We start from the raw sequence: 27,924 nt of genomic DNA on the forward strand, positions 1-27,924 counted from the left end.
GGTCAGGCTCTAGACTTCATGGCCAGCTTCTGACAGACACGCAGTAACAGTCAACTATTAACATCTACAGTCATGATTGTGAATGAGCTGCAGTCGTTATTGTTATTGACGTGTGTTGTAGCAACCGCACAGATTAGCAATATTATTGCTAATCTGTGTGGTTGCTACAACACACGTCAATAACAATAACGACTGCAGTTTGATTCACAAATGAACTCTATTTCCAACAGAGGAAGTTGTCATCTCTAGAGAGGGTGATGGAGCACCAAAAGTAGAATGATGACTTTTTAATTGAATTAGATAATTAAATATGGCCCTGCCATTAAATAATATCTGTTTTGCGACAAACACACAAGGGAATAATTACAACATTACAAGACTAATTGCCTAGATTTCCCTGCAGAGTACAGTACTGTGTAATATAATGTGGAATGGTATGGTAGGGCTGTTGCGATATCAATCTTGGCCTGCATTAAAAGTCATTTTATTATGACCTTCTGGCTTACTGGCAGGAAAAGTGCTTTGTAAAACGCATGAAAATGTGATATAATTCTAACTACTGTAGGACATTTTTTACTTTTCCCAATGTCCATTGATGAAATGAGAAATGAGTTAGTAAACATCAAAAAGTGAGTATCCAAGGGAAGTGGGTGCTTTCGTTTTCCGACAAAATATTGAACTCATTTAATGCTTAAACTCATTTCCTTCCTTCCATTTTCATCTGCTCTCTACAGCAACATAGCAGAGAGGACAGGAATACCTTTGTTCTGTGCCGAGTGCTGACTCAGTGATTCGCATACTATGATGTACTGTGTGACCACATCCTCTGTTTAACACCATTCATTACCACCGCTGGGATTAGAGGCCCCTGCATCCAGTAGGCATGACCAATGTGCACGTCAGCCATCCATCGCTCACTGGGATCCACGCCAGGAGTTGTGAATCATTAACCACTTATAAGCCCTCTTACTCTCAGGGAAGCGGACCCGAGTTTGCAACTGTACTTGGACCTGCTGTCGTTTCCTTCTCCACCAAAATCTCTTCGCCAGAAATCGCTGATCTACAAGCTTGTAGTTCTGCTATTTCTGCCAAATGTGCGCCCCGGAATAATGTGTGGTCCAGCCCTATGGAATGTATTAGCACATGTATTCCATACATTCCACGGGGCTGGACCACACACGGACAAATTACATCTTCAACTTGCGACGGGCGTTGTCTCCCTTGAGTTCGAGATTAACTATTTAAAAAATAAATATTTGAGGTATTTTTCATTTTTCACGTACTGTATGTTATAGAGGGCAATTATAATGGCTTAAGGCGTATTAGCAAGGATCCTTTAAACCTGAGAAAAGGCAAAAAAAAAAACAATTCCTTCTTTGTCTGCTCTCTCAGTAAAGTCTGTACCTTTCTCTCTGCGGCCTTTGCCTGCACAGAAACCCACTTCTCCTTGAGGTTTGCGAGGTCCTGCTCCGTGGTGCTGTCCGGGCCCTCGGGGGTCATGGTTAGCAGCTGTTGACCCTTGTCCATCAGCCTCTGATATAGCTCCTCCTTCGCCTGCAAGGCTGAACACAACTCCTGCAAAGAAACAATGTGACGTCCACTCATGAGACAATGATGCTGTGTCCTTGTCGAATATGACAAAACTGAGAGGGCCAGTACATTTATTTTTATAAGATGACCAATTCAGACTTGAATCAGTAACGTATTACAGATTTGTGCAGCAAATCAAATACGTAGATATGTTGTAATGATTGGACTGTCTCTGTGTTTGTGATGTTACAATACAATAATATCCTCATCCAAGAGGCATCCATTATCCAAGACCAAAAATGGTAACAGAATGGATGTATTGTGGCGCACTGAGAACATTTCAAAGCATATTCCCACCCGCATTAAAGCCTTAATGTCTGAGGTTAAAGTTGATAAAGAGATGTTTTTGTTTCCAGATCCCTGGCACTAACGGTGGAAAGCTAGCTGTGAGGGTGCCAGGGGTCACGCTATTAGGGGAAAGCAAAACAAAAGAGAAATACATTCCTTCATTCATTATGTCTAAATCAATTTGAAACACTTTCAGAGTTTTGATACATGTAGTGTGTTTTTTTTCCTTTCCAGGGGGATGCAGTTGTGTGTTTTGTTTTTTGCAGTGTCATTAATAATTTTCACACTTCAGATGAAACACGGAGAGAGGGCATGGCTAGGTCCTTACAAGGCTGCCATCTGCATGAAGCCTTTCATATAGTTAAATACATACCAGATGGGCGTTAAGCTGCTCTCGAGCTGTGTCTGGTAAGCCTCCCACGGCCTTTGATGCCAACAGCTGACGTTCGGTGTCTTTCAGCCACTGCTGCATGTCTTCGATTTCGCCATGGAAACCTTGAGCCTACAAAACAATGCAACCTGAGTCAGGACAATAGGTGTCATAATGAGCATTGTTAGGAGCCTAAGCAATAGAGAAGAGAATGTCATGTTATTAATTCCCTGGATTCATATAGGTAAACAAAAGGCCAAATCATTTTGCATAGTATATATATATATATATATATATATATATATATATATATATATATATATATATAAATTGAGTGTGGTGAGAACAAAGTACAGAAAAAAGAAAATCTGTGCAAGGATTTACTTTTTGGCAAATAAGAGAGTTACGTCTTCTTACGAGATAACTTCTAAGAAATGACTAAAACGTTCCTGCTTTTCACCAATATATCTCCTGAGTTTGACAGATGGTGCTTGATAAAAAGCAGAAAAGCTTTGTAGGATTCCTAAAATAAAAATATCCACAGGTCATTCCTCATACATGAAAGGACCTCCCTAAATGTCAGCGTTATGAATAGAAGCTGCAGGGGTTGGAATGTGAGATAGCGTGGGTGAAGGCGAGCTCTCGTTTCAATCACCTAAAACAAACTTCATGACATGAGACATCTTGTGGGGGAAGAGAGAATCAATCACAGCCTAATTTATAAGACATAAAACACGCCGATAGAGCCTTGAGCTCGGGTAACGGCACATAAAAAGTGATTTTTATTGATATCATATCCACCTGCAGCAGAGCGCCGTCCAGCTGGTGCCTCCTCTGGGCCGTCTTCTCCAGGATGGAGTTCCATCGCTGGTTGAGGTTCTCCAGCTTGCTCTGCAGGCTGGACGCCTCCTCTCCGGCGCTGCACTGGACCAGGTCATTGCCGGCCTTGTTCACCGTCTCCACTGTGGTCTTGTGAGCCAGAACATCATTCTGGAGAACCTAGAACCCCCGCCCCCAAAAAAACGACAAACGCCACACAAAACAGATCAGAAACACAGCAGAAAGGATAAAGACAAGTACGTTGAGGTACGTTGACGTGGACCCTAATAGTCAGCTAATAATCAGAATGATAGCCCAATCAGAATAAAAATGCCACACGTGAACACCTCTATTGGCAGAGCCACGATCTATCCGGTCTGATAATCGGGTGGAAAGGGGTGGTGTAACCTCTTTTAATACTGTAGTTCAATCGTGAATATTAGTGTCCAGTATACCTGTATAAACACTGTTCTCTGGAATACATTTATTCTTTCTGAGCATGTCCGATTGATGATTTCAATCTGAATAAATATTATCCATGTAAACACAGTGAGTGTCTGTCCTAAAGAACTTTGTTACTTATAAATAAAAGCTCAACAACATGGAATAAATCGTAATACAAAACAGTCACCACTATAGTGGTCCTACAGTATCAGAGAGAGAGAGAGTGAGCGGATTGAGAGGAGGCGTGTCCTACACGTGCACGTACATGGTGTTTGGCCAGCTCTATCTCGATGGATTTGGGGTCTCCCGATGCCTTCTTCTGCTCGTTGAGAAGCTCCTCCGTGTGGCTCATCCACGCCAGCAGCTCGTCCAGGGCGTGCTGGAACTGGCCCAGGGCCAGGAGTCCAGCCTCCAGTTTGTGCTAGATGAAACAATAGGTAGACCATATTCACACGGCATGTAGGGCATTTTGCATTGAAAAAAAAGGGTGGCAAGTTGGCACCCTGCCATTAACTTAATGGCGAGATCGTGTGAAAATGGTCCATACACACAGTACAGCATCACATATATAGGCCATCATGTCCTGAAAACGCATGGTGTCTACTGTAACTCTACACTACAGCCCTTGAAAACAGCCTTGTGTGAATTCTCAGCTACACAGATTAAAACACTTAAGCTCTACTTAGATCTAGGAAGATCTGCTATTTTTGTGACATGTGAAGATAGCCGATCTACAAGCTCACAACGCGGTGCGAAGCAACATGTTGTGAGCTTGTAGATCTGCTATTTTCACTAGTTTGGGTGCCGGGCAAATGTCTCATTTCTCTTTTGGGTCACGGGCTATAAAGTTTGGGAACCACTGCACTACAGTGTAACGTCACTGTATGAAGCAGCATTGACCAGCACTGTGCTCCCTATAGTCTAGTGCCTCACCTGTCTGTTGATGATCTTCTCGTCCAGGTTGTCCCACAGCATCTTCAGCTCAGCCATGGGTTCCTGGACGGCGCATCGATCCACCTCCTCCACCACCTTCTTCAGCAGCAGACCCGCCTGGTGATTCAGGCGTTCCATCTCGATCTGCAGCTGGTACGCCTCCGCTTTGAACTCCTGGCCAACGCGATAAATACACAGACGCACACAATCCTTTTCAGCAACATCAAAGACACAGGTCTACCGTCCTATACACACATAGAGTATTTCATACAAAACTCAATGCATTCAGGACAAACACAGCTGGTATTTGACAATGTACAATGTATGTCAATACCATAAAGGTCAGATAAAAAGACAACCTCAATTGTTTTCAGCATGAGAAAATATTCCAACTAGTCTCTGTCCCGAGGTGTAGCGCAACAGGAATCCAACACTTTACCTTGAGTTCTACAATTTGATGCTTGACAGTTTCCAGGTCAGTGCCTACAGGTGACATAGAATCCAGTTTGCTGTCCAGTATGTCCACCCAGTCAAACATACCCTGTTGTTGGGGAGGAGAGACCATTGTTAGAGGGGGGGGTCATATTTCACATCCATTGTTGTGCCTATACTGCTAATTCTTCTTTTAGGAATACAAATGACATAGGACGCAACATAGGAAAACATACACAATGTACTTAAAGCTCTTAACTTGAATGTTATTAACTAAGAGGCTGCTTTAAATATTGATCCATAAAATTAACAAAAATCAACACAATTATGCATATTGGCGGTTCGTAATTACACGCTGAAACAAGCTGGCAACAGTTTATAAACACAAGCATAATTTTCATCCAAACATAGCAATCCACCACATAGTAAAATGAATAGTCCTCTCATAAAACAATGTTATATAGATATATAAATATAGATGTCAGACCACATTAGATTATGTTGCAAATCTCATCAACATTTCAATTAACTTGTTTATTATTCTTCTCATCATCTAACCACAGACATATAAGGAGAAATTATTTACAAATGAAACCAAGTTCTTTTTTAAAAATAAGAAAGCCAGTATTGGGTTTAATTTAGAAGGCGTTGAACCATTTCAAAGTCACCAAAACCCCAACCCCTAAAACATCTCTCCCCCTTGTTCTAAACACAAACATGTGTCAGGGTAAACAGACTAGAGAATGGTGTCAAGGTTCTATACTACAGCAGACAATGAATGCGAGTACCTGTAGCCCGTCCTGAAAGTGCATAGCAGCCAGCATGGCCTCGTCCAGTGTGTCCACCCTCTCCTTCCATGTCTTATTCAGGCTTTCCCACGCCGTGTTCACCTGGAAAAAACAACAACACAGCAATACTTGTCAGAGCTTGATCCAAACAGTATGAAGACGTGAGAATCTTGCAGAATGTATTCCACATCGTAAAACTTTTACCTAAAACATTTACGTTTACTGAGGATCATTATTACCTCATCAATACTTTTCTTCATCACAGGTTTATCAGGTTCCCCGCAGGCGGCCAGAAGTTCTGCCCCAAGGTTTCGAACCACATCAAGCTCTTCTTGAAGCCCTTCAATCTCCTCCTTAAACCCCTGAGAGGATGAAGAAAGAGAACTGATGTTTAAACCTGAGAATCAATCTGTCACAGCTTTTACTGGGTCATAAACTTGGCTGCAAATTACAACGTGAAATGTGCACGACTAATTCAATTAATGGAATGCTCCACTGTCTTTCAATCTTATCTCCATGTCTCTATCAGTAGAATTAATGATGGTGAAAAGACCATAAACGCTCTCTGTATCGCTAAGGCAGCCAATCTAAGTAGTACCATGGATGGTCTGCACTGTGCTGCACAGTGCATACAGTACAGTACAGTAGTCACATATGCTACTAGGGGCCACGACGAATGGTAATGGCTACTGCTCTAGAACAGTGGTTCCGAAATCTGGGTCATGGACCCTTTTTTATTAGTAAATATCGCTTTATTTCCTGTTTCCTACATTATTGTTTATAATTATATAATAATAATTTGTTGCGTTGTGAGCTTGTAGATTGGCTATTTTCCTGGTCTGGGTCCCAGGGAGACATCACATTTCTCTTTTGGGTCTCGAGCAAATAGGTTTTGAAACCCCTACTCTAGATCCATGAGAACGGCTCTAGAAAAAACACATCACATTGAATTATGGGTGTTGTAGTAGGACTCCATGTTCAGAATAAGACAAAAAACAACTAAACTCCTAACCTCCACAAACTCTTGCTGCTGTTTAACCACTGAGGGGTCCACTCCAGGCTCCTCCAGATCTCTCAGCAGATCCTGGCTGTCTTTGATGGTGCAGATGAGGGCGCAGTGGTCACACCAGAACTTGTCTGCCAGGTCCATCACATCCAGCAGTTTAGCTTCCCTCTCCTCCAAAAGGGCCTGGATGTCATTCCAGAGGAACACCATCTGATCCAGCTGGTCTTGGACAGCTTGGATGAACAAATAAATAAATAAATAGTAATTCATACAAGTTTGTTTGGTTGGTTGGTTGGTTCCCAGCTAGCGGCAGAGCTCTCTAAGCCTGGAGGAAACATGTCATACAATATATCTAAAAAGCTATGGGGCAGATTGCCATGGACAAAAAAGGGTTGAACCCTAACCATTTGCATGACCACATGGCCTTTTCCCCTCAAATTAAGTTAAAAATTAATTCAGGGCTTAATTTGTGCCGGAGCTGTCCGGAGCCGAGCTCTGGTATCTGCCTGCTGCACCCTGGGAAATCTAGAAGGAGCCGTGTCACCTCAAATGCACATGCAATAGCCTACAATACGTTTTTTATTTTAGACTATTTGTTATAAATTAATCTTTCACATTTTCCCCTCAATGTCCCGGATGAAACTGATGTAACTGATGATGTAACTCGGATGAAATTAAACCGAGTTATGTTCAAGTTGAAGTTCAAGTTACGGTCAACTTTATTATTCGCCGTTAGAAAAATGGTTGCGCCTGTGAGCCTCCTGACTCCTATGCTCACTACGTTACTTGCAGAGGAGAGGACTCCGCAAATAACACCCCGCCTCCCTCTCATGTCAAAGTAGTTGTATCAGGTAAACGTGTGTCCTCTCTGTCCTTTTTGACTGTAGTAAATTAACAGTAACGTTACACGGATGTACATCTCTCTGTGTTGTTAACCGAGCTGGGCAGTGCGTATCTGTCTGTGTTCTGTGACTTTGTGTCTGACAAAAGTGAGGTGGTGTGGGGGATTCATGAGCTCCTGCACCTAATAATTTACAAATGAAGCACTGCCTCTAGGGGAGGTTAGTTAGTTGTCAAATAAAGGCTGAACCGTAAAATCACATCATGAATAAATCAAGAGGAAACACAATACCTTTGGCAGATATGTCTTTGTCGGCCCCTTCAGATCTTGCTATCATCTCCTCGCCTCGCTGCTTCAGCGTATCGTAGGAAGGCTGCAGCTTCTCCAAGTCCACAGAGACGTTCTTATTCTCGGCTATCTGCTCCTTGATCTTGTCCACCTCCACTGAGATGGAGGGAGGCTGACGCAGGCGTTCAGAGATGCGCTCCAGGGACTCCAGCATGGGGTCAATCTTATCATGGAACTGTAGGAGAACACGGAGAGGAGATGGTCAAGAGGTGAGCTCAGTCAACTACTTTCAACCTGGCGTCTGTATTTTGGGCATGTCATTATATTGCAAAAAGTAGTCCAAAATGTCCCAAACGTTGAAAATGTTGCTTATATATCGTATACAAAAGTAGCAGATCCACAACAAGCTTGAAAAGATCAACTACTTTTGAATTTGAATCCTGAAAGGTTTTTATGTACAGTATGTATGTATGTATGTATGTATGTATGTATGTGTGTGTGTGTGTGTGTGTGTGTGTGTGGTAAGGGGTTTAACCCATAACTGCCCACAAACACACCGAAAGGGCCCTGAACAACTTGTGCAACTTTAAATTATTGTTGTCTCCACCAGGCCGAAGGCATGGGGAGAGAGTATGTTTTGCACTCCGTCCGTGTGTCCGTCCTTGTGTGTGTGTGTCCGTCCGTCTGTTACCAGCTAATCTCCGGCACCGTTAACCCGGTCGATGCCAAACTTTGCACACACACTCCCTGGATGCCAACGATGAACCTCTGCCCCACATTTTCCAGAACGGCCTGTTATAGCGCCACCATGAGGCAGCTTTTCACATGTTTTACCTAAAACTGCACCGATCTGCGTGCAACGTTGCATGCACACTCCCTAGAGGCCAATGACAAATCTTTGACCTGCATTTTCCGCATCTGCCTTTTATAGCGCCACCAGGAGGCCGACTTTTGTAAAACACATTTTTTTATATTACTCCTCCAGATTCTGTCCAAAAATCTCACAAATCGTTACACAGTATCTCTATGGTCATGTGCTCAAGTCGGATCTGTCCGATATTTCATATTCCATCCTAATTGGCTTTCACAGTTTGCAAGATTGCCCCGTTTTGAACAAAAGCCTCAAATCATGAACGCAGCATGCAATTTACGTGAAATCTTTCACACATTTTCTTACTAGGCTGAGGAACCCTTTTCACATTGGCCTGTTATAGCGCCACCAACAGGTTGATTTTTGCAAAACACATTTTTGGAACAAAATCGCTCAAATCATCCAATTGCCATTAAAGGCGTATGAAGAAATGGCACCCTTTTCACATTGGCCTATTATAGTGCCACCAGGCACTCTGCATTTCCTCAACAAAATGAAGAAAATTGTTGCAAAAAACTAACAAACAAAAAAACATGTTTATATTACTCCTAAACATTTTGCCAAACATCTCACACAGTCCTATCCTCCTGGTGGAGACCTGTGCCCAGAAGGGCACTTTTTCTAGTTTTCTATAGAATGGTGCACACTGCTTTATCCACCCTCCGAGCGATGTGCCTTGCTTCTTTTTGCAAGGCATGTACAGTACAACAGTTGGAGGCTGATTCCATTTGTATCTGAATTCTCACTATTGTATGTTGCTATAATTTACACCTGGAGACCCCCTTGTATGTCACACCCTGGCTAGCTCTAGTAAAAACAAGCTGATAAATAAAGTATGTGCTCAACATGTAAAAGGTAAACTACCTGCGTGGATTTGGAGAGGGCCTCGTCCAGAGTGGCGGCTCTCTGCTTGACATCTGCTTTGAGTTGCGTATAGAGCTGGTCGCTTGCGGTGTATTTGTCTCTGATGGCAGCGCCCTCCACTGGGCTCAGTTCCAGCAGCTGAGGACCCGTCTTATTCATCTTGTCAATGTGGGGCTTGTGCTCCGCAATCAGCTCTCGCATTTGCTGTAGTAGAGATATGCCATTTTAAGTGATTTTTCCTGAAACAAAATTGACTTCTGACATTTTTGTCACTACTAGCGCAGCCAATATATCAGTTTGACTTATATATTGGCCATTATTTCACTTTTGTATGACATTTATATTGGCAATTATGAAGCTGATGTGTCGCAATCATATAAAATCATAAATACCATATCTATAAGCTCACAACAAAATAAGCTTTAAGTGGTTAAATAAAACAAGGTTCAGTTTATGTGAATTTCTTTATAAATCAAAAAGTTATTATTCTTTTTTAATTTCAAAGTTCTCAAATATAAGTTTTTCAAATTGATTAGAAACATTTGCACTTTTTTGACAAAAAATATCTCAAAACATTTGGTAATCTGTGGTATAGGACTGTCCAAAATCTGGATCTGCATTGAACCCAAAAACTGTGACTGTGGCGGTTGAGCTCTCACCCTGAGCTCCTCTTGCTGCTGCCTGAGAGCCTCGTACTCGATGGCCGGGACGGGCAGCTGGCTGAAGGTGGTCAGGGTCTCCTGAAGCCATGGCCACATCTCCTCATAGGTCTCCCAGAACTGGCCCGCCAGAGAATGGGCTCGCTCCACCTGCAGGCAGCGCTCTGAGTTCAGCTGACTTACAGCACCGTACTTCTCCAACAGAGTGTCAACTTTGACCTGAACAATGTAAAGAAAAACAGAGAATTGTAAAACTGTTCCATCGGTGGTGAACACTGTGCATGTGAATGATTTTCACTGAATGCTTGTCTAATCAAAGTGGTATTGCAGTATTACCTTCACTGCCTCCTTCTCAGCCTGGTTTTTGCTGTTCATGATAGCCTTGCCTGTTTTCGCAATCTCATCCACAGTATCTTTATGTCTCATGATGTCCATAGAAAAGCCCTGGAGAGACAGGAGAGGTTTGATGTTACAGTATGTTCAGTTCAGTTCAGTTCAGAGTTCAGTTCAGAGTTCAGTTCAGTTCAGTTCAGTTCAGTTCAGTTCAGTTCAGTTCACACATATCCTCATCAGATGTTGGCTCTAGTTGTAAATAAAAGAGACATATAACCTTAGAGTATATATGAATAGAGACGGCACCTGGAGGAAACCCTGAGGCGCAATGGACATAGTGGCCGAATTTGGTATTGCAGCGCTGGGCCAAGAACATGAACGCGCTGGTCCGTTGACTATCATTGCGCACGTTCATGATGACACGTGAACGCGGTTTCAGTGCAACTGTCTTTGGCCCAATCAATCCCAGAATGCACTCTGTTCCTAACCGGAAAGAGGAGTGAAATCGCCTCATGCGCTTCTGAGCAACTTAATGCAAGTGGATGGAAGGAGAACTCGGGTGCCGTCTCTATTCATATATACTCTAAGCATATAACACACAATCCTGTGTTTACAATGGTTGTAAGATGGTATCATGCACTTGCACTGTGTAGAATTTTCATCTATTTTTGCTTTTTTGAAACAATTTGAAAATGTGGAACAATTTCACTTATTATGACATGCCCAAAAAAGGGACACTAGTGTTAAACTTAACCACTTAAAACCAACGCTCCTATTTTATTTTGGGCATGTCATAATAGGGAAAGAAATAGCAGATCTAGAAACCCACAACCCATCACAACTTGCCACGTTATGAGTTTGTGGATCCGTGTTTTTCAGTGAAGACTGCGGGGAATAGTATAGGGTTTAACCCATTTAGGCCTGACCTCGACATTTAAAAAAAATCTTCTAAATCCTCCAGTTTTCTGAAATAAATATTTTCACGATTTTTCAAAAATAGCAGACCTACAAGCTCGTAGCGCGCCACTCGGTGGCGCGCTATGAGCTTGTAGATCTGCTATTTTTCAATAGTTAAATTATAACATAATGTTTAAATCAGTGGATCTCAACCAGCTGTGTAGGGACCACCAGTGGTCCTTGAGGGAGTTCCAGGTGGTCCCCAGCTAAATGATGGAGAGTCGGTAACCAAATGGACCCTTATAGATCTTTAACTCTTGAGAGCTTGAAATTGAACCAAATAAGTTTCATTATTATTGTTAATGATCTGCATTAATTAATACGAACACACAATTTGAGAATGTAGAAGAATTGTTATTTTTACGTTTTTGCCTGTTATCTCTACTATGGTATCACATCAATACAGCATGGAATTGTGGACAAAATCTTATCCAACAAAATATTCTAAGCCTTGTGTCTGAGAGACTAAATCTCATCAAATGGTGATCCGTGGCCCAAATGCCGAATAAATAATGCACCTTGAAAAAAAGCACTGCTTTAAATGGGTAGACCCAGTGCGACACACTGACTGACCTTCTGTGCTTGTAGCAGCGCTGTGGTCTGGTCTTGCTCCAGTCTGATCTCTCCCATTGATGAGAGCTTCTTCTCTGCTTCAGTCAGCCAGGCAAGTTCAGTATCCACTGCTTGTTCAAACTGGAAACAAACAAAGAAACCAAAATCGGTTTACAAATAAAAGGCCCAGATTGCATCAGTGTGCGCTGAACAACTTTGTTCTTCTCTTCTACATTTGAAGGTCTGCATCTGAACTTGTGGTTTTGAAAAAGTGGCAACTACTTTGATATAGTTTGTTTTCAAATGAATTAAAAGGTTGGCTGTTATAGTGGCACACAGTCAAATCTGGGGTGTTAATTTAATTCTGAAAGTGCGATTAAATTAACAGTCCAGATGTTACTGTGTAGTAAATCCTCCAATACTTTGGCACAGTACTACCACAACCACACTTACTCCTACTGCTTGAAATAACAATAACAACATCGTGACAACATCATTACAATTTAGGCATTATCCAGAGTGACTCAAAAGTGCAAAATCAGAAGCATGAACCCTAGTCAACAAACAGTAGTAGTCACATAAGTAGAGTGTGTAGAGAGAACAATGTAGCGTCTCAAGGAATCTAGGATACTGGGTAAACAAGGAACCAAGCATCTGTCTATGATGATCATAATCATACAGCAAATCTCACAGGGAACAAGTGAGGTTAAACTGAACACTTAAACACTTTGATGAAGATACAAAGCCACCGATGTGTTTACAGTTTGGATTTACCTTCTGGGATTTAAGCATGTCAGCGTTGATCTGGTCAACATGCTGAGTGATGGTGTCGCCGACACATTTGTAGCGCTCATTATCCTCGGTCACCAGCTTCTCCAGCCCCTCGCGTGCGTTCCACGGGAGGAGATCCAGTAGAGAGCCATTCAGGTCGTTCAACTGATCCATCAGAACCTTCTTCTGTTTGGCCTCCTTCAATAAGACCTGGACATAGCACAGAATGAGCATCGGTCAGTAGGAGACACTTTGAGCCCATAGAAAAGCCGGAGACTCTTTGAGTCTCCTTCCGGATAGACTCCACTGGTCATCAAATTATTGGCTTAGGAATGCGACAAAAACAAAAAAGAATCTCCTTGAATTCAAGGCTTCATGGGGCGTGTAATTGATAGAAAATACATATTTTTTGGGTGAATTACTCCTTTAAGTGGGGAGAAAAAACAAACAAAAAAATCACACCTGTGTGAACTGAGTGGTGTAAGGTATTATATAGCCTGATCAGCTGTGGTCTGACGTAATGTCTGACGTAATGAAATCACACCTGTGTGAACTGAGTGACCATAGCAACCATGCTCATTTTTGAGTGGTGTAAACCACTCCTACAACTGGCTTTGTTAGTCTGTGCAGAAAAAATGAGCATGGTTGCTATGTTCACCCTGTTCACCCGGGTGTGATTTAATTACGTCAGACATGATTTCATTACGTCAGACAGGCTATATAAGACCTTACACCACTCAGTTCACACGGGTGTGATTTTTTTGGTACGAACAAACACGTGGACACGTAAACTAACAAAGCCAGTTGTTGGAGTGGTTTACACCACTCAAAAATGAAAGCCTTACCTTCTGTCTATCTTGTGTGCGAGTAAGCTGCTCTCCCGTGGGCTGTTGGGTAGCGAAGGCACTGACTTCAGCCTCGACGTTCCCCAGCCAGGAGCCCAGCTCCTCGTGTGTATTGTGCAGCTTGGTGGACAGAGTGAGAACCCGCTCCAAGGTTCTGGACACGTCGTCACTCATATTCTTAATCTCAACGTATTTTGTTTTGATTCCATCCAGTTTGCCTTGGACAACAACAATCTCGTCACCTGCCAAAACAAAAGTGATTATAATTGATTCATGTGTGGAATGTATTTTGGTTTTGGTGGTGTAGGAAATGGGAAGGTACTTCAGTTAAAAGCTGCATATGGTAAGTATAAATATGTTAGTTATACTAATTCAGTTGCACATGGACAACAGCAACATAAACCTTGGCCCTCACAGTTAAGCACAAAGGATCAGATTAAAGGAGCCAGAAAGCTTGCCTTTTTCTTTTTAAGATGCTTTTTTAATTGGATTATTTTTCAATTGCTTTATTTTAGATAGGAGAGTGTGGAAAGACATGAAATCTAGGGCAGAAGGGGAAAAACTTGACTGTATTACCCTTACCAAGCATCCTGAAATCATCAGCCTGCTAATACAATATCTGACAACATCACAGCCTTCCATACCTGTTGTTTGCTTCAATAACTCCAGTCCATTGTAAATGGCTTGGTCAACATTCTGCTTCCTCAACTCAATGTCTTGTTGTAGAGCCTGGAATGAAGGAGAGATGATCCTTAGAAATCCACTATGGCTGGCAAGATAACCACATTAACCCTATTTATCACAATTTGGGTAAAATAGAAGATCTACAAGCTCAAAACAGATCACAATTGATGTGTTTTTGTGAGCCCTCTTGTAGATCGGGGAAATTTGGATAGCCAAAGGATAAAATAGGGCTTAAGTGGTTAGGAGACTTTCCCTTTCAGAAATCATAAACAAAGAATGACACATAAATGAACATAACCAACTGAAATGTGATTGAGGCAATGTAAACAAAAGGATAACTTAATGTTAGGCCTGAGGAGGAGGAGTGGTGTGTGTGTATACCCGTTGTTCGGTAAGCTGCTTTTCAAGAACATCTGTTTTGTAGTCTTCCACCGACACCTCGCTCAGCCTACTGTGCACCTCGTTGAGCCAGTTCATGAAGGCCACCTCGTCCTCTCCAAAGAGGCGCGCGTTGGCCAGGGCCTGCTGCAACATCTCTGCCTTCCTCCTGTAGCGCTCCTGCAGCTCTATGTACCCCGCCTGCACGGCGTCCAGTTTACACTGGACCAAAGCCTTGTCGTCCACCGAGCCCACGGCTCGGAGGGCTTGACCAAAACTGACAGCCTGATACAGGTCTTTACTGTGATTCATTATCTCCTCCTCTAAGGCCTGACGGCACAGACACGCACACGCATACATGACGAGGGGGAAAACAACAAACACAAAACAAAAATATGAAACACAACAGAAAAATAACTAAAAGATAACCAATGGAAAATAATATGGAATGGGAAATGTAAGATGCACAAAAAACTCAAATTAACAAAATGAATGAACGAGAAACAACTAAAAACAACATCATGAAGCATCAGAGAGGATGCTGGGAAGGGAAGACACGGTGACGCATGATACCTTATGCTGGGCGATCTGTTCCTCCAGTTTCGACGTCTGTGTGCCGATGGGTTCAGAGTTAGCCAGGTGTTTCTCTGTGGCGGTGAGCCAATCGGACAGCGGTTCCAGGGTCTCGTGGAACTGTTGGGTGACCACTAAGATGCTCTCCAGCTGTTTTTGCCTGGCGAAATGATAACCAAGGGACAACAGAGAAAAGAGAGAATAATCGACACATATCATCTGTAAATATACAGTGCCAATACACCCCCAAAGGGAAAGGAACAGATGACATCATGAGAATATGAGATGTAAAAAATAAATAAATACACTTGTGCTACAATTTACAGTTTATTCAATGCCCTGTGGAACTGGCTGAGAAGAATGAACAGTCATTGTCACACACCTGGCCCATTGTAATATTTTCTTTTTCCACCTAAAGCAATTTTCTCAAGCAAAGCAGAAGAAGATGCAATTTGAAAGTCTTAAATGACCATGAAGATGATATATCAAAATTCAGATTTCACATTTACTTTGGGCATCTCTCCAGTAACTGGATAGCTAGACTAATAGTCACTGTGATGGAAGGAGCACATTTTTAAAAGGTATAACATTACAAGTGTTAACACAGACCTGTTTTCTACCTTCTTCAGCAGAGAGTCCCACCTCTGCCCTAGGCATTCAATCTGCCTTACAACCTTGTCCTTATCCACAGACTCTGCCAGCTCTGCAACCTTGTCTCCCTCTTTCTTAATGAGCTCCACAGTTGGCCTGCGCTCATCCAGAAGTCTCTGCAAGAGCTGTCGGAGACAAACAGAGGAGGAGAATTGTAGAGCCTCTTCATCAAGTTTTTACTACAAGCATTGCTTCACATGGTAACAAAGCCATGTTCGAGTGCAAACAAATTATGTGTCCATTAGATTCAACTACAAGCCTAATGGCTTGCACTATGTCCATATTTAACAATGGATGCCACTAAAACAAGATGGATGTCCACTAGCAATTGTGCCGTGTGAATTCTCTAGAGTTAAAACGGAAGCCAGGGCAGTGTGTGTGTGTGTATGAGTACGTGGTCAAGTGTTTATATGTTTACTCCACATGACATCAGCTTACTTTCTGCTCCTGAATTTGTGCCTTCACCACTTTGAACTCTGCAGAGGGAGCTTTCTGATTGGCCACCAGCTCATCAGTGTCGGTCAGCCAGCTGAGCAGTGACTCGAGAGCATCTTGGAACCTCCCGCAATGCAACAGGGCTTCATGCAGCTGGACTGAGCGCTCGGCAATCTACAGCACATGTAAAGAGCATCCTGTTACATATAGATGTCGCCTATTGAGGTCAAGTAAAACTACTTCACTAGTACACAAACACATTGCAAGAGAATATTTCAAAAACTAATAATAAGACAAATACAATACTGTAGCACGTGTCATTTCAGATTTGAGCTATATGCACAACATATGAGATTATATACATATCAGATTTACAAGCTCACTTCGTTCCACACTGCAAACTTGTACAGTACATCTGTTATTTTGGAACATTTTTGAAAATGTATTTGAACACAAATCTTCTCTTCTGGGGGAGTCCATGACCAAATGCATATCATCAAGACATTTTGTAGAATCGGCCTCAGGTCTTAATGGTAATGGATTAAATAAATAAATTAATTAATTCCTTTGCATGTAAGTCCAGTTTGAGAGAGATCAGAATAGGACCAGCAAACCTTTTTGTTGAGGGTATTCCATGTTGAGTTGACATCCTCTAGATCAGCCTCCAGGCCCTTGGTACATGTGCTTTTGGCAGCATTCTGGATCAGCCCCTGGCCCAGGGAGTTGATGTCTTGAATTTGTGAATGCAATGGATCAATCTCCTCTTTTTGGAATACCTGTGGCCAAATGCAACACAAGAAAACAAACTAAGTACTCACATGAATTAAACAAAGAACTTTGTTTAGCGATGACAGATAGAGGTTATGTTTCTATCCTATCCAATATTGTTCGGGTAAAATGAGAATGAATTGTATAGAAGCGTTATTCCAATAAGAGCGGTGCTTTCAACAATGCTTTACATGCATTGATGGATATTACTCAAAATGGCACAAAATGAATTACTTAGAATTAAAATTAACACTATCTGTGAATTATAGAAAGAAATCTCAGTCAAGAATTAGCGGTGCCAATTTCTGAAAAATGACTGCATTCATTTAATCTCCAGGCCAACATAAACAGCTCACTCATAGCTGGCCGACCAGCAGCCCACTGTACGCAGAGAGCATGACTATCAGTTAAAGCACAGCTGTGCAGGATCACGCAGACATACAGTACTCCCAAGCTGAACTAGTGAGCTAAACCTAATTCAGTCATTGTGTAATCTGATATGTGAGGTACATGCTGAGCCACAGCCTGGAAACACTAATCTACAGTGTCATATCTATCCAGCGCAGAACACATGCTTGATCACTTAATCAACAAACACCCAAACATACAGGAAGATGCTATTTTTGGGCACCTGTGGTGGGGAGAAGAAGCCTGCTAGATCCATTTCAGGACATGCAGCTATGGCAGTCAATAAGTTTTCTATGTCATGTTCTCCTAAGTGCTGGAACGCTTGGACACTGCCATTCGGCAAACACGCCTCGACCGACTGGAGGAATTCCTCCAGGTCCTCCATGTTGAACTTGGTCGCTCCGTGTCGCATGTCGCACGCGTCAGAGCGCCACGGGGGGCGCTCGGCAGGGGGTGCGTTGTTTCCGTACGCCTCTGGCTGCGTCACCACCACACTCAGAAGCTCGCAATCCTCCTGAGGTGACACGTCCTCCAGCAACTCAGCGGTGGACAACTCATCGTAGCCCATTAGTGTCCTGGAACGCCTCCCAGAGCCTCCGTTGTGAGTTCTAAGTGCCGAGCCTAAAGATGCCCTGCCTAGTACGGCGTATCTGTGTTCGCCGTTGGAGACGGCCTGCGTCGTTTCCCTGAAGTCTATCATGCAGGAGGAGCCGCCACCCCCCTGCTGGGGCTCCTGGACCAGGCTGCTGCTGTGACGCAGGGACCTGTACAGGTGCTCCCTCGCCGGAGAGAAAGGGAACTCGTCCTGACCGGAGCTGAGGGACCGTCCCGTCTTCAGGTCCCCTGACACGTGCATGGCCTCGGAGGAGGAGAGGCTCCTGGTGCCGGGCCCCGTCCGCCTGTGGGATCGATGGGCGTGGCGTTCCCTCTCCACGGTGGGACTGTAAAGGCCTGAGTCCTCCTCGGATGTCAGTGAACTGGTCATACTCCTTCCTCTCCTGCCGTTGGTTAGCCTCTGCCTCTCGACGCCATCCGTGCACAAGGTACCGCTGCGACTGGCGTACTCTGCAAGGTTCGTCGGGGCAAAAGCCCGCCAGGACCTGCGCTGATGAGGCTGGTCCTTCCTCTCCCCTCCCGGCGGGAGACGTGGCTTGGACACGGCCGTTTCGGCGCCCCTGATGACATCGCCGTTGAGTTTCAGTCCGTCGAAGACAGCGCGCTCGTCAAGCGCGGCAGGTTTGCGGCCCCGCAGCTCAAACGCGCTGGTGGAAGACAGAACTCCGTTTCCACACAGGCTGCTGAAGTCCAGCGTGCGGTGTGTGTAGGGCAGAGTACCTGAGAAGTGACGCGACGACAGGCTGCCTTTAGAGCCCGAGTCGATCTGCTCGTTGAGACGCACGGTGTCATAGATAGACCTCTGAGGCACATAGCAGTCGTCAATGTTCATGTCCTCCTCCTCGCCTTTACCCACGCAGGACGTGTTCTGACGGAGACAGTCTGGTCTGCTCAAAGGTTTGCCCATTCTAAACACGCTGCTATATCGGTGATGAGACGCGAAGATAAACACTACTTAAAACGTAGCAATATTCTTTGAGGCGTGAATATGTTGCTGTTTCAGTGCAAATGCACCATTTGCAACAAAAAAGTGTCCAAAAACAATTGTGCTTAAAAACAGTTGTATAAAACATATCAACTGACTTGCTATCTCTGAAATGAGAAGCAAAGTAATAAATACCAAATGTTTAACATTCAAAATATATAATTGCTCCTAAAGAGTTTCCGTTTTCTTTTGTATTTTACTATATATACAAATACTTAAAATGCTGATCTACTGTGAATAGCAAAATTAATTGGCATCAGAAAATAGATGCACTGTACATTATTAAAAAGAAATAGCCCAAACGGAGGTGTTAAATAGCAGCTCGAAGTCAACATGAAGAATGGAAGTCCAGCCATTCAACAAAGACACCTATCCTCAAAGAATGTTCTTCCTGGCTCTTCGTTTTGCATTGACAAAACTTTATCATTGTTTCCCCGGTCGTCCAAAGTGCTTATTGTGTTTTATATTGCCAGATCATCCACAGAATAGCCCAAGCGGAGGAAAAGTGCAAAGTGGTATATCCAGAGATAAATCCAGTAAGGCTGTACAAAAAAAAGAACACAACTAGGGGCCACTTCTGAGGAAAAGCCGGGTACTCCTGGATAAACAAAAAAGCTTGTCCTTCCTCTCTCATCGCTCCTCTTGCAATGACAGACAGCCTCCTGGCAGAGGGCTACAGGCCCCGCCCCCCGGTCATTATTCAAGCAACATCTGCCACAACTCTATTTTGTGCTGAGGGCTGCTCAGGCACAAGTAGATTGGTGGAAGCGTGACCCACCTCCCCCCCTAATACCCCCCACCCCCTTATGTCTGCATGGCCCATATGACTTTACTTCTAAAGCCCGGCTCCTCTCCATCCAAAGCACAATCACTCACTTTCATTCTATTTCTATCAGTTTGGCTGGGGGACTGAGGGAGGGAGGGAGGGAGGGCAGGACCCACCCCACCAAAAAAGAAAAAATCTAACAACCATGATAGACCAGCAGGCAGCAGCAGCTCCCACTCTGATGACATCACACCAGGCTGAAATAGATACACACGTTTTTTTTCCTCTCTCCTTTTGGTTTCCCTTGCTTTGTTTTTTTTTTTTTCTCTCCTGGTGGATGGTTGCTGTGGACCCTGCAGATATTCTTAATTACTGTGGAATGCTGAGGGAGGCAGAGGTCCCAGGTAATTTAACACCAACAGCTCTGCCAAGTGCATGAAGGGGCTTTTTATGTCCAGCGACCGGGGTAAGAGAAGAAAAGAAAAAAGGAGAGAGAGAGGGAGAGAGAGAGGGAACGATAATGAAAGGAATTTATTAGTTTCCTGGATTCTCTGCACCACCACAGTAGGTAGGTAGGTGAAGGAGTTGGACAATAACGGTGTCCGTGATCGAGAGGAGATGGCAGAGAGAATAAGCAGTTAAAGAGATGTAGTGGGATTTTAGAGAGGATGTTCAGTGACCGATTCCCACATAGTTTTTACATAATCCGGACATTGAATTAAGAAAGACAAATTATTCATCTATAGTCCTCCACTTTCCTGGCACTGCAGGGCCTCTCATCCTGAACGACTATTACTTTAGAATTTATTTTGAATGTGAATATTGTTTCTTAGTAGGGGAAATTCAGGCCAAAGGTTGTGGAAAGGACATATGAAATTACTTAGGGGCGGAAAAGGTATTTCGACCACACTGGTCATCAGTCTCTCCAGAGAATGGCTGTGAATGACATTAGGTCATTACTACCACAGACAGAGGATGGTTTGCAATTAGGAAACGTTGTCAATGGAGTAATTGCTTGGATGACCATTATGTAGTGCATGTTGTGCACTCTAATTCACTGGTTCTCAACGTCAGGTCCGGGGGTCCAAATGGAACTTAAAGGAGTAGTTCACCCCAAAAAATTACTTATATTCTATCAATTACACTATCCATGAAGCTTTTTTTAGGTTTCTAACCTGAAAAATCTAATTATTAGCTCGGGAATGCGTCAAAAAACAAATGAATTCAAGGCTTCATGGAGTGCGTAATTGATAGAAAATAAGTACTTTTTTTGGGTGAACTATTCCTTTAATAAGTTTATAAACTCTGAGAGTGTACAAATGGAGTCAAATGGACTCATAAGGGTCCATATTGTATCAAATGCTGGTCCATGGTGTCAAACAGAAATACAAAAATCACACCCGTGTGAACTGAGTGGTGCAACTCCCCTCTCCCCCTGCCCCTCTCTCTCTGTCTCTCTCTCTCTCTCTCTCTCTCTCTCTCTCATTAGCAGGCAACAGTGCAGCACTATCTCTCTCTCTCTGTTTCTGGCACAACAGCGCCACTTTTGCCCCTACTGGTACTCTAAACATAGTAACATAGTAACATAGTCACATAGTCGTCACATAGGTTAGGACGGACATTGCTGTTCCTTGGAGTGGTTGCACCACTCAAAAAGGCGGAGAGCCACTGCTATAAATCATAAGACAGACACCAATGTCTTCCCATACTGATACTCTGGCAAATAGGGCCTTCGGGTTTCACACTGATGACACCATGTCACCGCTCGGTAGCAGTGAGTCAGCTACCCCATGTGGTCCCCTCAATAGCACTTTTTCCCCCCCTTGGTCAGTTTCACTGAGGGGAACCAGCTATGATTCACCAGGCGAGAAATTCCTTGTAGAATGACAGAGAGAGACAATGATGTAATGTCTGAGGAGGAAAAGAATAGACATGCTCCTCTCTGCCCACCTCCCACCGAATACCCCCCCCCCCCCCCCCCCCTTGTCCCCTATAGTGGATGATGTTGTTGTTCACTATGGGCTCCACTTCAACGTAGACATGAAGGTACAAACACCAGATCTTCTCTGGTGAACGTTCCATAACTCTCAGTTGAAAAACAACGGGGGTAAAAAAAAAGAATCATGAAGTGAGGGGCGTCTCTTTCAAATCTTGACCTAAAATGGTAACGGCACGCGAGCGTGGACAGATCCCTGTGCTGCCTTTCTCTGTTTATTTCTTTTACAACTGCCACAGGAGCCAAGTAACGCAAAGTACCAAGAGCCTGCCTGGTTCACAGACAGACAGACAGACAGACAGACAGACAGACAGACAGACAGACAGACAGACAGACAGACAGACAGACAGACAGACAGACAGACAGACAGACAGACAGACAGACAGACAGACAGACAGACAGACAGACAGACAGACAGACAGACAGACAGACAGACAGACAGACAGACAGACAGACAGACAGACAGACAGACAGACAGACAGACAGACAGACAGACAGACAGACAGACAGACAGACAGACAGACAGACAGACAGACAGACAGACAGACAGACAGACAGACAGACAGACAGACAGACAGACAGACAGACAGACAGACAGACAGACAGACAGACAGACAGACAGACAGACAGACAGACAGACAGACAGACAGACAGACAGACAGACAGACAGACAGACAGACAGACAGACAGACAGACAGACAGACAGACAGACAGACAGACAGACAGACAGACAGACAGACAGACAGACAGACAGACAGACAGACAGACAGACAGACAGACAGACAGACAGACAGACAGACAGACAGACAGACAGACAGACAGACAGACAGACAGACAGACAGACAGACAGACAGACAGACAGACAGACAGACAGACAGACAGACAGACAGACAGACAGACAGACAGACAGACAGACAGACAGACAGACAGACAGACAGACAGACAGACAGACAGACAGACAGACAGACAGACAGACAGACAGACAGACAGACAGACAGACAGACAGACAGACAGACAGACAGACAGACAGACAGACAGACAGACAGACAGACAGACAGACAGACAGACAGACAGACAGACAGACAGACAGACAGACAGACAGACAGACAGACAGACAGACAGACAGACAGACAGACAGACAGACAGACAGACAGACAGACAGACAGACAGACAGACAGACAGACAGACAGACAGACAGACAGACAGACAGACAGACAGACAGACAGACAGACAGACAGACAGACAGACAGACAGACAGACAGACAGACAGACAGACAGACAGACAGACAGACAGACAGACAGACAGACAGACAGACAGACAGACAGACAGACAGACAGACAGACAGACAGACAGACAGACAGACAGACAGACAGACAGACAGACAGACAGACAGACAGACAGACAGACAGACAGACAGACAGACAGACAGACAGACAGACAGACAGACAGACAGACAGACAGACAGACAGACAGACAGACAGACAGACAGACAGACAGACAGACAGACAGACAGACAGACAGACAGACAGACAGACAGACAGACAGACAGACAGACAGACAGACAGACAGACAGACAGACAGACAGACAGACAGACAGACAGACAGACAGACAGACAGACAGACAGACAGACAGACAGACAGACAGACAGACAGACAGACAGACAGACAGACAGACAGACAGACAGACAGACAGACAGACAGACAGACAGACAGACAGACAGACAGACAGACAGACAGACAGACAGACAGACAGACAGACAGACAGACAGACACACACACACACACACACACACACACACACACACACACACACACACACACACACACACACACACACACACACACACACACACACACACACACACACACACACACACACACACACACACACACACACACACACACACACACACACACACACACACACACACACACACACACACACACACACACACACACACACACACACACACACACACACACACACACACACACACACACACACACACACACACACACACACACACACACACAGCAAGGTCTTTCAAACACCATTTGAAGTTTTCGACCTAAAAATAAAACAGACTGAAACCTTTACTGCTCCAGTACAACAGATAAAACGTTCCAATAATGTGCCTTTGCTTCTGGAGATAGTCGTTCTCCGGATCCGTAGCACAGAGTTAGCATGAATAAGAACAATGGGTGATTTTCCGCTAGCAGCTGATGCTGTGCATGCGCTGCCCTAACCAGTAACCACCCAGACTGATGATACTGGGACAAAGAAAGGGTAACAGCCACCATGACACACGTTGCTCAGCAACAACTTGAATCAATCAGTTCTTTGATGGCCACGGCTCAAAATACTTTTAATTAGACACAAACTCCACGCAGCATAAAATTGAATATAAAACGCTTATTTTAGGCTCTAAACGATATTTTAGAGCCTGCGGATAAATTAGGTGTTGAGATGTACTCTAGTCTACAATAATAAATGTACCACCCCCCCCCCCCCCCCCCCCCCCCCCGGACTGACACTTAAAAATAAATAAATAAATCCATTTATCTTTGCAATGGATGTGTGTCATTTTGCAAGCCTATGAATGAATCATTTCAGTAATTCAGTATACTGTACGTCTAAATATAGGTTAATCCTCTGAAGGAATTGACACGCTTTTAGAATATTCTACATCCATGTACAGTAAGTCATAGTAATGGCTATCTTTTCTTTATCCCCCTCGTATACCAACTAAAGCTGTCACAGTTTGCAGAAATATTATTCTGTGATTATTTATTGCACAATGAAATGCAATAGAAGAATGGACCTTCTCTCTATAGGATAGTATGTGAATGTGAGGTTTGTCAACATTAGAATTTGCATGAGGTCAAAGTCATCCATACAATACAATAGATCAAAAGCTCCTTTGAAATCAAAGGCCAGCTATTATTCCCATTTTGACTCCTATGAAACCCTGTGTTTCCAGTGCATCTGCTACAAGAATACTGTGGATGTTTAATAAAGTGTCATCTTAGCATTAAGTCTCATCCTCCAACCAGCATCAAGAACACTATAGTATAACAATAACAACAGTAAAACCAAGCACAGTAATGGTCATTTAAGTGGGAAAACGTCTAAACAGACCCTCTCGACTGCTCTGCTGTATGAGAGATGGATCCAGGGACACCGTTGAATTAACAGCTAGACTAAATACTGATATAAAACATTGCTACACTGTCGGTCTGTGTATATAATGCAACCACACTAATCATATTAGCCACGGGCTTTTGCCGTTCTAGTATTAAAACCCAGTCACTTAGACCTGGGAAAGGTAATATATTCATGTCATGTGATCTGCAACTGGTCTGGGTTCGCATTGGGTGAACTGGTGCGGTGTCAGACGGAACCAGATTAGTAGTGGGCCATGCAGCTAACCTCAGGGTTAAGTGTAAAGCTAGGCCATGTTCAGTGTTAAAGCACTGGGTCTTGGGAGGAAAGCAGGATTCAGAGCCAGGTTCATTACCTCGGACCAGTGGGGACCACTGACACAAGTGACATCCTGCTGTTTACCACCTGGTCTCCCATGGCCCCTCCCCTCACCCACCCCGACCCGCACACGAGTCACAGTTTTCTTTGTTAGTACCAGATGCCCTAAACCAGCAATCCTCCCCCCGAGGATTGGTTCATACGTAGCCCAGTGTAGCCGCCGAGTTAATGACCTGCTCTCAATTTCTGCCACCACAAGGGCTTATGCAAAACAGACTAACAGGGAGTGGTTTCAGCACAATGCTAGATCATCATGAAATAAGACTGGTGTATCGTCTAGATAGGTTTATTTTTATATCCAAAAATGTACTGTCATTTTAAAACAGTTTACATTAACATGGGCATAATTTTAGGGCTACGAGGGCCAACACCACCCACGACTGCCAGCTGCCTATTACTCATGCCAGTAGTTACTTGACGGTAACAGGACACAGTATGTGAGTATTATAATCCCTCTGGCACAGTTATGTCATCAGGTTCACTGGTGTGGCAAGAGAAACCGATCCGCGGAGAGGACAATGGCAAAACTTGTACCAGTATAATATGAACCGTGCAGTCAATCCACAAACATTGTATGTTACAGTAAATTAATTTCATTACTATGCACTGTATATTACCTATTGGTAGATATATGCCTTTGTAATATACAGTATAGATATGGGGGATTGGGGGGGGTATGATGAAGTGTTGAAATACCTTGAAGGCTTCCAGCTGTTGATTGATGACCTCCGTCTCCATGCCGACCAGCCCTTGGGACTCCTCCTTGTCAACAGCTCTCTTCAGTCTGTCTGTGCACTGCTGGAGTTTTGAGTATAACTCGTCTAGATGAGCGAGAGTGCTATTCACCTGTTCCTCTCTGCTCTTGGCTCTGTCCGACAGCTTGCCACATTGCTTACTGAGAGAGTCGATGTCTCTCTTCAGACCCAGCAGGTCTGGGGAGGCCTCCGTCTCCAGCATCTTCTTACAACTGTCCCCGGCGTTGACCGCGTTGCACACCAGATCTCGCAGTTTCACTACAAAGCTCTGAATGCTGTCCTGCTGTCTCCTCAGGGTGTCTAAGTTGCGGCCCACCGGCGCCATGTTGTCCAGCTCATCGTCTAAGTCGGTGAACTGGGTGAACATCTCACGGATGTTGTTCTGGAACTGGCCAATGCCCTGCAGCTTACCTTCCAAGGTTGAGCAAGTGTTCTCTACCTTCTGGTTGACGGCGCTGTAGTCTTGCTCAAGGCTGTCCGTTTGCAGTAGGAGGTCTGTTACTCCATCAGCGTCTGGGACATCCACCACTAGGTCCTTTGCCAGGTTCTTCAGGTGTTCAACCTGGGTCTGCACTCCCTCCAAACTTTTCTGTTGGGCTTTCATGTTGGTTAAGTTCCTATTGCTGTAGGCCTGAACTCCTAAGGATTCATAGGCATCCACTTGCTTCCTAGCTCCCTGAAGTTGACACTTTGCTTCCTTATGAGTGTCATTAAATTCCTTAAGTCTATGTGAGATTTTCTCTAGTGACTCCCGCTTAGTCAGCAGCCTCTCCGATACACCGTCCACCCTTCTGCCAATGCCAACCTTTTCTTCTTTTATCAAATCAGTGTCTGCATTGGCCACCTCGAGAACACTATCTGCAACTGTGTTGAGTTGTTCCATCGCCCCTCTGTGCTTGTCCACATCATTCTGGAGGGCTTTCACCTGAGAGATGGAGGTCTCCACAGCCACAGGATCAACGCTGAGCTTCACACAACCCTCGCCAGCCTCACACTCCTGGATCCAAGAGTTGAGCTTCTCAGCATGCTCCTGGTACTTCAGACCTCTCTGCAGAGCCACCTGGAGCTTGTCAGCCCTGTCTGCAGAGTTCTTCTTGACCTCCTCCCAGTTGGAGCCGAGGGTAGAGAGCTGCCCCTGCAGCGCCAGCTTCTCAGCGCCATCTGTGTTCTGCAGGAGCATCTCCCCCTCGCCGACGACGGCATTGTAAGGTTCTTCGTGTTCACCTAGGGTCGACTGGAGAGCGTTGTGATCCTTCAGGCTGTGGCGCAGGTTGTCCACTTTGGTGGAGATGAGATGGGGTTTAGACTGCTCCTGGATCGTCTCGTCAAGCCAGGCCTGGAAGTCTTTGGAGGTTTGGTGGAATTGCTGGGAACTGGCGAAGGTCGAGTTCAGCTGCTGGATTCGCTTTGCTACAGAAAAGAAATGCAACAGTTAACATTGGTAATACTGTAATAATGCGGTAGAAATGATCTGTAATAGTAATTAGTAACCATCTTATTTAATCTTTATGTTATAATTAGCCTATAATAATACGTTCCATGAGATCAGATCACTTTCCACAGACAATATAATTCAATTAACGTCCAAATAAAACAGAGGCACTGGGTTAATTTATCAAGAAATAGTTTTGCAGTCAAATTCCAACAGCTGGGTTTGTGCTTAGGGTGTTTTAAAGTCCTGGGGAGGCAAATGTAAAGTGGGAAATATAATATAATA

The 27,924-nt window shown here is 44.1% G+C and overlaps 2 protein-coding genes across 19 annotated transcripts in view; one reads left to right on the forward strand and one right to left on the reverse strand.

Annotated features, from left to right (window-relative positions):
- fam83b (family with sequence similarity 83 member B) overlaps positions 1–24,300 on the forward strand; it is a 360,421-nt gene extending 336,121 nt beyond the window's left edge. The window contains exon 6 of the mRNA XM_079513104.1: positions 24,286–24,300. The gene's annotated coding sequence lies outside the window, so the exon portion shown is untranslated. The remainder of the gene's footprint in view (positions 1–24,285) is intronic.
- The window catches only part of dst (dystonin), a 155,304-nt gene that overhangs the window by 20,147 nt on the left and 107,233 nt on the right, over positions 1–27,924 (reverse strand). For all 18 annotated transcript variants that reach the window (XM_079513097.1, XM_079513095.1, XM_079513098.1 and 15 more), the window contains 23 exons: positions 26,149–27,617; positions 16,987–17,148; positions 16,376–16,546; positions 15,896–16,062; positions 15,287–15,446; positions 14,717–15,043; positions 14,296–14,380; positions 13,652–13,893; positions 12,810–13,016; positions 12,057–12,176; positions 10,530–10,637; positions 10,194–10,412; positions 9,535–9,738; positions 7,803–8,034; positions 6,677–6,903; positions 5,904–6,026; positions 5,665–5,766; positions 4,884–4,985; positions 4,445–4,618; positions 3,777–3,932; positions 3,050–3,247; positions 2,252–2,380; positions 1,405–1,575 (listed from right to left, as the gene is read on the reverse strand). In XM_079513097.1, coding sequence (XP_079369223.1) covers positions 1,405–1,575; positions 2,252–2,380; positions 3,050–3,247; positions 3,777–3,932; positions 4,445–4,618; positions 4,884–4,985; positions 5,665–5,766; positions 5,904–6,026; positions 6,677–6,903; positions 7,803–8,034; positions 9,535–9,738; positions 10,194–10,412; positions 10,530–10,637; positions 12,057–12,176; positions 12,810–13,016; positions 13,652–13,893; positions 14,296–14,380; positions 14,717–15,043; positions 15,287–15,446; positions 15,896–16,062; positions 16,376–16,546; positions 16,987–17,148; positions 26,149–27,617 — 5,255 coding nt within the window. The remainder of the gene's footprint in view (positions 1–1,404; positions 1,576–2,251; positions 2,381–3,049; positions 3,248–3,776; positions 3,933–4,444; positions 4,619–4,883; positions 4,986–5,664; positions 5,767–5,903; positions 6,027–6,676; positions 6,904–7,802; positions 8,035–9,534; positions 9,739–10,193; positions 10,413–10,529; positions 10,638–12,056; positions 12,177–12,809; positions 13,017–13,651; positions 13,894–14,295; positions 14,381–14,716; positions 15,044–15,286; positions 15,447–15,895; positions 16,063–16,375; positions 16,547–16,986; positions 17,149–26,148; positions 27,618–27,924) is intronic.

The sequence above is a fragment of the Electrona antarctica genome, assembly GCF_951216825.1.
Source record: "Electrona antarctica genome assembly, chromosome: 10".
Classification (NCBI taxonomy): Eukaryota; Metazoa; Chordata; class Actinopteri; order Myctophiformes; family Myctophidae; genus Electrona; species Electrona antarctica.